The sequence below is a fragment of the Centruroides sculpturatus genome, unplaced genomic scaffold (assembly GCF_000671375.1).
Source record: "Centruroides sculpturatus isolate CEXI.00-Female unplaced genomic scaffold, Cexi_2.0 scaffold38, whole genome shotgun sequence".
Lineage (NCBI taxonomy): Eukaryota > Metazoa > Arthropoda > Arachnida > Scorpiones > Buthidae > Centruroides > Centruroides sculpturatus.
Genome location: NW_019384306.1, coordinates 1,024,968 through 1,038,589, shown reverse-complemented (window position 1 = coordinate 1,038,589; position 13,622 = coordinate 1,024,968). Strand labels below are relative to the sequence as shown.

The following is a 13,622-nucleotide window of genomic DNA, read 5'->3' as shown; positions in this document are numbered from 1 at the left end:
TTTTTTGTTGTTACTCAATTACAAAATTCCAGAACCCATTCAACAGGAAACTCTATTCAAGTGTGTTTTCTTTAATTTAACTGCCTTGATCAGCCACAGGATATTGTTGGATGAAACAGCACATTACATTTGAAACTTCATTCTAAATAAGAAGACGTTGTAATGCAAAGCTGTAAGCTATTGACTTATTTCCTTTGATTAAGTCAATAGTTTCCTTTGATTGGCTCCATCTCTATGTCCATTACAACATGTCCATATATGTGTCATCCTCTCAGTCTCTAAAATAGAGTCTGATCACTTAGAAAGGTGGCATAATTATCAGTTGTGATTCCAGTCACCATGCATCTTTACACTTGATACTCTAATTGAAGACATCAACCTATATACTCTTATATACATATGAACTGAAATTAGTCTTTAAATAAAGGTAGCTCTCTTCACTCCTTTTTATATTTGATATTTTTTTGTTGTACAGTAGAACCTCGATTATCCGCCCCCCCGATCAACCGATTCCTCGGTTAACCGACCGTCCTAGTCGGCAAATTTCAAATGTCCGCTAGTGATGTGGCGCTACAATATTTGGCTATGTCTTGGCTACTTTAATATTATTTTTACGTGTTTTAGCTGGCAACACTCATTCGACCATGAAAGGGAGCCAGTATTTAAATGAAGCTTAATTTTCTAATTTTTAACGATACAATAGCGACGATTATTATTTTAAAAAAGTTTTGTTAGGCTTAACATCGATGAAAATTCAACGCAAAATAGGTTAATAGCGATATACTAATATACTAATTACATGGGATATAATAATATACTACACTAATAATGGATTTTTTCATACTTTTCGGTTATCCAACTTTTCAATTATCCGACCAACCCCAGTCCCCAATTAGGGCGGATAATCGAGGTTATACTGTATTTGGTCCACTTTTTCCACAATTCTGTAGCAGCTTAAGCATATGTGATGCATAAGCTGTAGAAAATACTTCTAAATTTTTATACTGAAGTGCCTGTACTAAAGAGTAACTGCTAATATTGAAATTTCATGCATGGGAGGCACTTTAAAAAGATTGCCCAATTTTGCACAAGTTACAAAAACCAATTTCAAGTCAAAATCATCAAGATTATCACTTGAAAAGTTTATCGTTGCAGTCACTCAATTTGTGATAAATTGTCCAATCTAGCAACTCTGCTCTCATATTTTATGGTAGTTGTATTTGATTTGTCATTACAACTCCGGTATGATGTACAGTACAATATAACAAATCCAATAACTTACTTCCCATTTTTATCACATTAAATATATATGAAAAAGTTAAAAAAACAAGAAAATAAATGTGGTTGCTTGCCAGATCACTTTGAAACTACATTTGGTAGCCAAAAGAATATTTTGGTTGCATGGGTTAACTTGAAACCTTCTAATTTCAAATTATATGTAGATATTACAACCATACTCATTTTTTGTTGTTTATTACTTTTCATTTCTGCTTAAAAAGCAAAAGTTAAAATAGTTTAAAATTCAATTTTCAAAACCTTACTATGCCACAGAGACAAAGTATTTCTGATTTTTGTTTCATATTATTTTTTCACAGATAGGAACAGAGCTTTGTAATTCATAAGAAACATTATTTTGATATGTCAATTTACCAGTTTAACTAACCAGGCAGTCAATAAAGGGCCTAAGAAAAACACTGGATTTGAGAGCCCAAAGAAAATCTGAAACTGGAACTAAAGTATCTCAAATGTTTATCATTTAATTAAGTAAAAGAATCTCTTAATATGTAAACTATTTCAGTTATTTTGTTTTTTAATAACTGACAGAATTGTAAAGAACAATAAATACTATAAATTTTGTTTATAATATAATAGTTTATAATATTTTGTTTAGAGAAAACTGACAAAGATTACTTTGTTTAAATAAAGAAGAATCAAGATGATTTGTTTTTACTGAATATATAGAAGTATTTTTCTACATTTTTGTAGTTTTGGAAAACAGATTTCTTCAACAATTAAAATTTTTTTAAACAAAAAATAGTAAAAAGAAAATTTAAATATAGAAAATGCTTATGCTAATGATATAAACATATTAAAAATGTGATGAGCAAATGAGCCTTACTTAGTATTTTTTAAATTTTCTTTCTTTCCTAAATTAGAAAATTATTCTAATAACTGAATTTATTACATCCATATTAAACATCAAAAAGCTATGGCCTTTTTCAAGCTGTCACGTCTATATGTTGTTTGTCAAAATCTTTTGATTCTTTAGAAATCAGCTTTAGGACTGATAATATAGACTTCCTTTGAATTTACAAAAATTCAAAGAAATTTAAAACTTAATAAGTAATTTATATAACTTCAATATTCAGCTAAATGTATGGGGCAATATATTAGGTTGAAACAATCTATTGAAGATATTAATATGATATCAGTCAGTTTTTCATTAAGTACTGACAGACTCACTCCATATGAGTGAAGGTTTTATTTTTTTATACGGGTAAGAGTATGCCCATCAAGGAAGAAAATACTAGATCAACTTTCTTTTTCTCAAATCAAAATTATAATTTATTCAAGTATAATATTTTATACTATGAATTTGTTCAATTCACAATTTATGCAGTTAAATGTAAACTCTAATTTAGTTGATAAAGAGAGAGATTTAGGACACAAGGGTTTAAGTGTTTTCGATCATAAATACCCAGCTTTGAGATTTTGATGAAAATATCTCAGATATGGTGGATACTTTGTGAATTGGTGAGGATTTCTTTCAGTGATCTCAAAGATTTTGGTAGGCTGCAAAGATGAGGATTTCAGTTTTTGGGCTTTTAACTGCCTCTTTTCTTTTTTCTTTTTCTTTTGATGATCCCTCAAATTTTTCTCAAGCTCCTTCTCTGGACCAAGTCTTCAAACTTTTTTGATGGACAGTCAAATCACCTGTTCCTTTGACCAGATTTTTTAACTGTTACCAAGCATTTGAGAATTATAGAGATTGACTTCTGGAATAATTTTTCATCTGCTTATTCTCTCTGTTTCTCAGATTACATTTATGGTGGAACCTCACTTAATGAGTACCTGTTGTAACAAGTAATTTGCATAATGGGCAAAACAAATTGTAAAAAAATTACTTGCTTAATGAGCAACATTTTGCATAACAAGTGACAAGAAGAGGGGAAGTCCTGGATTGTGCGCATACTCCATCAGTTTGTGTTTAGCACTCGTTTCGCTAGCATCTTAGTGTCGCTTGTGATCACACAATTTTCCAAACTCGTGTTCAGACATATTACATATAAACATCAACAACAATAGTTTGTTATATAATAAACACACCAAATGATATGCCAAATTCTTGGGCTATGTTAAGGCTATAATTAAATATTAGAAATAATTAATTTGACTAGAGGTAGGCAGTTATGCTACCATCTTGTATTAAATTTAATGACCAATTCCAAATTAAATTCAGATTTTCTTTTTTTTTTGTTTTCTGCAAATATACAGTAGAGCGTCGATTTTCCGAATCAATTGGGGACTGGGGTTGTTCGTATAACTGATATTTCGGATAACCGATTTATGTACGAAAAAATAGTTTAACGTATCCGATGTTGAAATTTTTCTCCGTTGCATGTCGCTTTGCGTTGAATTTTCATCGATGTTAAGCCTAACAAAGACTATTGTATCGTTAAAAATTATTTTTTTATTTTGTACAAACAAAATAAATATATTGAAAAATATAAAAACAATAAAAAATTATATTTCAGATGTTAATTTAGTATCAAAAACATAAAATATTTGAGTAGCTCAAGACATAGCCAAAGATTGAAGCTCCACAGCACTGGCAAAAATTTAAATTTGCCTACTGGAAATCTTTTGGATGATTGACGTTTCGGATGATTGACTTTCGGAAAATCGACGCTCTACTGTAATTCCAGGTTGGTTCATTTTTCATTAGAAGAAAAGATGATGATGGTTTACGCTCCTTAACAATGTATATTGTATAATTTCCTTTGAATAAACATTATACATAAAATATTTGAGTATTTTTTTGACATGGAATGCATTATTGTATTTTACATTAATTTATATGGGAAAAATTGTTTCGCTTAACAAGTGTTTCGTATTACAAGTAAGATTTTGAAACAAATTATGTTCATTAAGTGAGGTTCCACTGTACTATATTATCTCAATTGCAGATAAAGAATCTGATTACCAATATTGCATAAACATCTGATAATTTCAATCAACATAAATATGATCTCAAGGTTCATAGTCACTATCTGATGCAGCATAACTTTCCCTCTTGTCCAAGTAACTTTTGGCCCACCAGTGGCCAAGCGGTCTTCATACCCTGAACACTGGGAGTTCATTTGTGGGTTTGTGCCTCACTCAGACAGGCTGGCCATCTGGAGTTTTCCTGGTTTTCTCCACGTCTGTAATGCCTAAATAGGGGCCAGTTTCCCTTAAAAAAAAAAAAATCTCCCGGGAGGCATCCCCCTAGGCAGATTGCCCAAGTGTTGCATTGCCATAACTTAACAAACAAACAAACCATTTATCCATTTATTTCTTAAATACATTGTGATTTACATGCAAGTCATGTAAATCATGGTTGTTTGACCCATACAAATTATTTAGTGTTGTTGTTGATGTGGTGGGCTTATCTCATAAACAGAAATGACTCCTTGAAGAAGACCATAGTTTTTTGACGTTTAAATATAAATAATTAAGAATGGAGCAAGAAGGAAGATTTGTTGCTATTAAATTCACTTAATAAAAATATAAGCTCTAAAATTTGGTAATGCTATGTTAAGGGCAAAATACAATGTCAGATTTAATAGAAAAATGGAGATCAAATATGTTTGAAATGGATTTAAGTCTGAATTTGAAACTTTTCATATAAATTACATATTATATTTGTTTGTTCAAAATCATTAACTATTATAAGAGAAGAACTATTTGTTACATGTATGTATTTTATTTGATAGAGACTCATATATTTATTGATATTTCATTATCATTAAAATTAAATAGCAATTTTTAATTTTAGGATTTTTGGAAAATAAAGATACACTTTATGTTCTTTCTGAAATTGATCAAGATTTACCTGCACAAACTGAGCAAAAAGTTGAATATTTACCTCATTATGACACACTTGTTAAAAGTGGAATGTATGAATATTATGCATCAGAAGGTCAAAATCCTTTACGTAAGTATTTTTAGTTTTCAAATTATGTAACATTTTTAAATGTAAAAATCATATTAATTAATTTTTTAAGTATTAATAATGATAGTAACAATCAATCAAAAATTTCTTTCTATTGATACTTTAAGAACAAAGTTCTTTCTTAAGGACTTTTAAGAACAAAGGAAAAGAATGAGAAATATTAAACTTTGATATAAAAACAAGAAGAACTGGTTTTGGTATTACTTTTAATAGATTAAAAACAAAATAATTTAAAAAAAATTTTAAGAACTACAAAACAAACATAATTAATAAACAAGAAAAACTGAAAATTTTTAAGTACAATTACAAAAACAACTTTTATAAGACTATAATAAACACTGAGCAAGAGAATATATCCAAGTTCATAGAAAATATTTAATAGTTTATCTATTCATAGGCATATTGCTATCATACAAAAAGAAGAAAGGTAGTCTATAACAGTAGTGAATTCAGGATTCAATCTTGGGGGAGCCAAGTTGAACAGATAAAAAAAACTTTTTCATGCAGATTCAGTAAAATTCTCACCCTATGTGACTGCTAATTCGTAAGTAGTATAGAAATTGAAGATATGACACAATCCAAAAAAAAATAGGAATTTTAATTACGAAAAGATTTTTGGAAAAACTTTCTAGTGTTTCTTCTTTCTTTTGGGGAGGTGCCTGGGCCTTTTGGTTCCCTCTCTGGCTGCACACTGGTCTGCAAAGTTTTATACCTGACTTCATCTTTTTCTGTCTCTGCCATACTAATCCAATGAAAGAAATTGTATAAATGAATATAAGGAAAAATATTTCTTCAGTGCTATAATCATTTCTCACAAACATTTTTGAAGAAAAGAGAGAGATTATTACAAAAATCTTTGGAAAAAGACAGCAGGTACTTTTGAAAGATTATTCAAATTTAACAAAACAAATTGCATTAAGGAATAGAACTATTGATGCAATTAAAATTGAACTTTTGAAATTTCAGCAGAAAATTTATTACAACAAAAACATTTTCAATCAGATTGACTGATCTTCTTTAGTTATAGAACATTCAAATGTACAGTTGTAATATTAAAGAATGGAAGAAAAAAAATGTAAATAACTAAAGTAAAAGTACATGTGAGAGCCCAGAGTTGATGATAAATTGTTGACTAAAATTTTTCGTTGATTTTGTTAAAACTTTTCCTATGATTATTAAATGTAAAGAATATGATTGCATCTTTCTTTCCGGAGTCACGTCCTTTTCAAAATGTCACATTGAATGCATCACCTGTAACTTAACAGAAAAAATCACCATTGGGCCATAGAACAAAACATTACCAAAAAAAGGATACGAGAAGAAAGAGGAGAGGACCTCCAAATAAAAGGCAATGTCCGATGATGATACGAGAGTTCATCTGTCACATAGAGTCCATCGTCATCGGAAGTTTGTCTTCTCTAGAGTTCGTGTCAGATCTTGATACCTTACCCACATTGAACATTGCCATCTACTCATCCCCTAGTGATTTTCCTTCCATCTGACGACACTCCTGTTAAAATAATAGCCAATAGTTATACCTGAACAATCCCATTACCTGTTACCAAAGGTCTTCAATCAAAATCTTCCGAATCATTGACTCGTTAAATCCTCTAATCCACAGACAATGAAGGAACGACTGCAACGATTTCTACAAGGTATTTATCTACCTGCAAACCTATGTAGACTCTCTCTCTAAGACTTGCAAAGATAGTTATAATAGCCTGTAGTTATGCAAAAATAATAGCCAATAGTTATAATATACAAAATCCCTTACAAATCCTAAATAATATGTATCATTCCTCTTTGTAAATCAATGGTTTTGTGCACTTCCTTGAGACATCTTGTCTCTTGAACCGCCTTCATCCTGGATCTGACTGCCTATGAATGTGACTGCTTGTGTGTGAATGTTTTCGCTATTGCAATTTCTGTGTTTTTAGAGTGGTATCATCCTAATGTGGTGCCGACTCTGAAGTCACATACATAATACAGTAGAACCTCGAAAACTCGGCCTAATGTGGACCGAAGGGTGGCCGAGTTTGAAAATGCCGGGTTATCGGGAATGGGGTTAAAAAAGGATAAGTATGCGTGTTTCCTCAGAAAATGCTGTACTGTACTTGTATGTATTGTCTGCTTGAGAATACAACAGAGAATAAACTGCCCAAATACCCTTAAACAAAGGAAAAGTACGTACTTTATGAAGGCATAGAGCCTTTACTACATGAAAATGAAAATTAATGAATACACTGTGTACAGTAATTTACCTGATAAGACAGACCTCAGAAAAATACTTTATGAGAGCTTTTATACTTTTATAAAGCTGTCTATAATGAAAATTAATTAACTAAGGATGTTTTTGCCCTGCTAGGGTGTGGCCGAGTTATCCGGAGTGCCGGGTTATCGAGAGCCGAGTTTTCGAGGTTCTACTGTATATAAAATGTAAAAAAATAATACATAAAGTTTAAATACAAAGAAACATAAGATTAAAAATTTAAGATATGAAAGTAACAATGAATATAAACGTATTTGCATAAAAAATAAAAAATGATAAATAAATATGAAATTGTGAGAATCAGGGCTAAACAGAGAAAATTTACTCAAAAAGGGGACTATAGATTTTTATTTCACATCTAATTGTTAAAATTTTAACTCTCACCAACAATAACAGGAAATGATTGTATTTCCCACGGATTTGCTTTCTTTGCAAACATGACACATCATCTGAATGAGTTCATCAGGAACCTAACACTCAAAAAATCATCTATTGGACATAAAACTTAACCTTACCAAAAAATGGGCATGAGAATTAAGGGGGAGGACCCCCAAATAAAAGAAAAAAAATTGATGACAACAGAGCAGTTTGTCATCATTGAGAGTTGCAATTAGCCTCAATATTCAACAAGAATTGATCCACTCTGCTGCTTATCTAGTCATTGCCACCGATTGCTGCCAGTGACCAAATCCTACCCGCCAGGTGTCAATTTCATCATTATATGGGACAAGTCCACCCTCTCCAACCTGCAAGTATATGACCTCCTCAAAAGACCTACAACTTCAGGTATTTATCAGTTCGCAATCATTTGTAAACTTTCTCTCTCATGGTTGGGGACTTGCTATTATAATTTTCCTATCATATATATATATTTATATATATGTAAATCCTATATGTAAATAAATGAGTAGTAGAGTGCACTTCTTTCAAGTACGTAATCTCTTAGATCACCTCCATCTTGAATCTGACTACTTATGTACACAACCGTTCGCAAAGAGGCAACAAAACTTGTATGCTCATGTGTAAAACAACACTCTTAATGGTGTTAGTCCTGACATAGCGCTGTGCAGTGCTGACCCTTCGGTCACAAAATAATAATTTAATAAAATAGAACCAATTATAGTTCATAAAGTGACCACCATACATTGGAAAGCATGTCAGTATCTCGATTATTGATGCATGTGGACTTCTTATTAGCCTTATTACTCTCCAATTTTTCTAGGTTATATTAAACACTCCTAATATCAACACACTCAACTACCTAGAAAAACTGGAGAGTTATAAGGCTAATAAGAAGTTCACATGAATCAATATCAACATGCTTTCCAATGCATGGTGGTCACTTTATAAACTTTACTTAGTTCTGTTTTATTACATTATTTATTACATTATTATTTATCATTTTTTATTTTTTATGAAAATATGTTTATATTCATTGTTATATCAAATTTTTAATCTTATGTTCCTTTGTATTCTATTTTTTTCACACTTTATATATTATGTCTTTTTACATTAATTATTTACATTTTTTCTTTCATTCTTGAATGTTACAACTGTACAGTACATTTGAATGTTCTATAACTGAAGAAGACAAGTCAGTCTGATTAAAAATATTTTTGTTGTAATAAACTTCTTGCAGGAATTTTAATTGTATCAACTTTGTTATCCAGTTGTATACTACACTTTTGAATAGAAATATGATGGAAATAAGTGGCTAATATCTATAGACTGTCCAATGGAGATGTGAAGCTAAATACAGCAATATTGAAATCATTTATGACACAATACATTTCTTGGATATCTTTAACTATTGGTCTGATACCTAAAGCCAGTTATTCCATCTTGGATTTAGCTTATATTCTTATATTTCACAGAAGAAAATTCTACCAGGAATTTATAGCACAGAATCATTAACTCTAGACACACACATTTCAGGGGATAAAATAGTAATGGTTTTTAATAGTGATGTAATGAATATTCGGTTACTATTTGGTATTCGGCCTATTTTTTGCTATTCGGCCGAATACCGAATACCTAAAAACAGGAATAAGAAATAACAAAAACACAGTAAATTAATCATTTTGGAATTTAGATTTAATGTTGTGGGGTTAGTGTTGTTTGTTTATATTTATTTATAACTATAACATGCACAAAATAAAAAAGAAAATAATAATATTAGTCACATGTAAACTCAAAAAAACATAACACCTTAATTTGCTGAGAAAACTTTTAATGAAAAGCTAACGTTTTCAGCCAACTCTATTGGCCATCATCAGGCTAAGCTTTTTCGAATACAAAGAAAATAGAACACAAATTTTAAATACAAAAAACAAAATAACGAACGAAATATATATATATAAATAAATGTATAAATAAAATAAATAAAATAAAAAATCCTATTATAAAATATGTATATGATAAATAAGCATAGGATAATTAAACATTAAAAAACGTAACACAATAATACATTATGCTAAATTCTATAAACCGCAATATATGATATGCAATCTGATATCTTAGATATGCAAAAAAACACTAAAAACAAGGCATTAAGATCTGTCCATTCGCTTGATTAAGTACTTCCAGGCGGAAGGCAACCCTTCAGCATCCCTAGAATTAATGCATGTATCATGTAATCTGCTCCTGTATATTTCAATCTTTTCTGCGCAAATCGCCAAAGTTGGTGAATGTACTGGTTTAATAATACTTGCTTCGTCCCATTTGACGATTGAGCCCTCAACTTGCGCCATTTGCGATAGTATTGTGGCGTTAGATCCCTTACTGATATTGTACTTGTGCTCTTTTAATCTGACTCCTAAATTTCTGTTAGTGACACCAATATAATTTTTATTAATGTCTAGTTCACGATTTTCATATGGAATCTTGTATACACCTNCAAGAGAGCTCCTAATCTGTACAGATTATTAAGGAATGACAAAGACAGCATAGATAAAGAAAAAAGAGCAGGTGTATACAAGATTCCATATGAAAATCGTGAACTAGACATTAATAAAAATTATATTGGTGTCACTAACAGAAATTTAGGAGTCAGATTAAAAGAACACAAGTACAATATCAGTAAGGGATCTAACGCCACAATACTATCGCAAATGGCGCAAGTTGAGGGCTCAATCGTCAAATGGGACGAAGCAAGTATTATTAAACCAGTACATTCACCAACTTTGGCGATTTGCGCAGAAAAGATTGAAATATACAGGAGCAGATTACATGATAAATGCATTAATTCTAGGGATGCTGAAGGGTTGCCTTCCGCCTGGAAATACTTAATCAAGCGAATGGACAGATCTTAATGCCTTGTTTTTAGTGTTTTTTTGCATATCTTGCGGTTTATAGAATTTAGCATAATGTATTATTGTGTTACGTTTTTTAATGTTTAATTATCCTATGCTTATTTATCATATACATATTTTATAATAGGAGTTTTTATTTTATTTATTTTATTTATACATTTATTTATATATATATATTTCGTTCGTTATTTTGTTTTTTGTATTTAAAATTTTTGTTCTATTTTCTTTGTATTCGAAAAAGCTTAGCCTGATGATGGCCAATAGAGTTGGCTGAAAACGTTAGCTTTTCATTAAAAGTTTTCTCAGCAAATTAAGGTGTTATGTTTTTTTGAGTTTACAAGCAAGTGCTGAGTGAGTGTAATATAGTTAGTCACATGTATTCACAATTTATAATTACAAAAGATCAGCACACATACACACCTATTCGTTCGAGAATCATCGCACACGTGATGGTCTGACCCTGTTTATCCTTTTTAAGCGCTCGTCTTTGCTCATTTCTTTCTCTTTCCTCCATCTCTCTAGTCCACGTATGACTATGCATACATCATAATACGTGCTCACGATACTTTCAATTCGTCACTTTTCCGTCGTAGTTTTTCCATTTTATAATTATGTGGCTCATAGCTTGATGATAACGGAGAAAAGAGACAGATAAGATGTCGGTATATGTCACAGTTATGATTTCACAGATTCGAGACAGCTCGGTAGCCCGAACATTCCCAGGCTTTCACCCATGCATGCTAAGTGACTTTTATTACAAGCATTTAGCTTTCCGAAGTCTATGACAACAATTGTTTGGCATTGACGGCCGCAAATTTTGCGCCAATAAGCTGCTTCGACTTGTTTGATTATGTTATCGACTCAACTTCATATTTATTTTCACATTTTCACTTCGCCGTCCTTCTCTGTTCTTTTTCTGTTATTTACACGTGTAGGTCATTTCATTGTTATTCACATTTGATATCATCATTTATTGCATACTGCCATGACGCTATTGTCTACCAACTGTTAAGAATTAACGCTATTAGCGAAGCATAGTGACAGCAGGGGGCCAATAGAAATCAGGGTCCTTGCCATAATGAGGTTTGCGTGCCAATTTTCATATGTGCGTTAATCAAACCGAATAGTTTGGCTGAATATTCGGCTATTCGGCCACGCTCCTGGCCGAATATTCGGTATTCGGCCTGAGGCTGAATATACTATTCGTTACAACACTAGTTTTTAATAAAATTATAAATGATATGTATGAAAAAATCATTATTCTTTATTGTTATTCGCTTTCTTTTTATTTAAAAAAATTTTCTATATTCTTTTGCTTGTATATATTAGAATTCTATATTTTTTTATTGAATATGTGCTGTATTTTTTCTGTAAATAACATTTTATATATTATGCAATCATATGTNAATACATACATCACACTACAGAAGGCCACTATATTGAATACATGCCATATTGTTAGGAAATTCCTTAATACAGACACTGACACACACATTTAAGTTTAGTTTTGTTTTGGTTGCTATGCCTTGACTCTTGTCCGGCATAGTACACATCCACCGGTGTGTACCGAGGATAACCCACCAAACCCAACACATAATAATAATAATAATAATAATAATAATAATAATAAAAGCATTCGACAGTGTTCCACACAGTTGGCTGCTACATATTCTACACATGTACAAAATACATCCATCACTCATTGCATTCTTCGAAAACACTATGCAGCACTGGAGAACAACACTGCATCTCAGGGTTAGTAACACTTCCATACAAACAAATGAGATATTCATTAGGCGCAGAGCCGGCCCTACCATAGGGCGAACGGAGCAGCCGCTCCAGACGCTAAGTCCTAGGGGGCGCCTCAGTGGTAAAGAAAATTAAAGGGTATAAATTAGGGGCAACCAAGGTGGGCGCTATAATAGGATCTCGCTCTATTCTAAAACTTGCCTCGGGCCGGCACTGCTTGTCATTTACAAGTAACAATTATTGTGAGACCCGAAAGGCCCTGGGTCCAATTTAATAATTTTTATAAAATAATGTCACCAAATATTACTTCATTTTTGGTGAGAAAAATACTGTTTTAACGTGGGAATAGGCAGATAACAGATGTCACTTCCTTTCACTGAAGTTAGTACATCCTCTGACTTTCCCTTATCTGGTTAAAATCCTGCTCAGATGGGAAATGGTTACCCCTCATTCATTCCCCTTTCATCCGTTCTCACGAAAGAGTTACTGGCCGATGATTGGTCGGTATTCCGAAGATATACAGGGAACTTGTCAGAATTCGGGGAGTTGAGCGACAGATCTGAAAGCGTCCAAACTCCACATACATTTTCCTCCTGATGACCAACGCCCTTAGACGAGTCACTTAGAATAAGTCCAGAGTCTGCACTTAGAAAATATACTTTGGTTTTGTGCACATATTGATCTCCCATCCGAAGAAGTAAATGAACTTTATCTACAAGGTGTCCCTTACCTACAGAGAAGAAGACGAACGACCACTGAATCAGATTGTATGTTTAATAACGATTTTGTGAGCTCTCTCTCTCGATCGCGAATTGGGTTGAAGATAAGTATAGCTATCGTCCGATTTGTATAGTATTTGTAGTAGTTCTGTCTCTCGTTTATCCACATTCTGTATGAGTTTATATTCTTGTTTNAGACATAGCCATTCCAAACACTCACAATGTACAAAACACATGCACTGAAAAAATTAGCAAGTACACAGAACTCACCCAGGAAATAAGGCATCTGTGGAGGATGGATAGGGTAGTTATTGTACCTGTTGTTCTCTCCTGTACAGGTGTGATACCACACACACTAC

General features: G+C 32.0%; 1 protein-coding gene across 1 annotated transcript in view; it reads left to right on the top strand.

Moving 5' to 3' along the window:
• The window catches only part of LOC111619035 (structural maintenance of chromosomes flexible hinge domain-containing protein 1-like), a 260,024-nt gene that overhangs the window by 23,887 nt on the left and 222,515 nt on the right, over positions 1–13,622 (top strand). Inside the window, exons 3-5 of the mRNA XM_023360677.1 lie at positions 5,039–5,197; positions 6,936–6,965; positions 12,682–12,743. Coding sequence (XP_023216445.1) covers positions 5,039–5,197; positions 6,936–6,965; positions 12,682–12,743 — 251 coding nt within the window. The remainder of the gene's footprint in view (positions 1–5,038; positions 5,198–6,935; positions 6,966–12,681; positions 12,744–13,622) is intronic.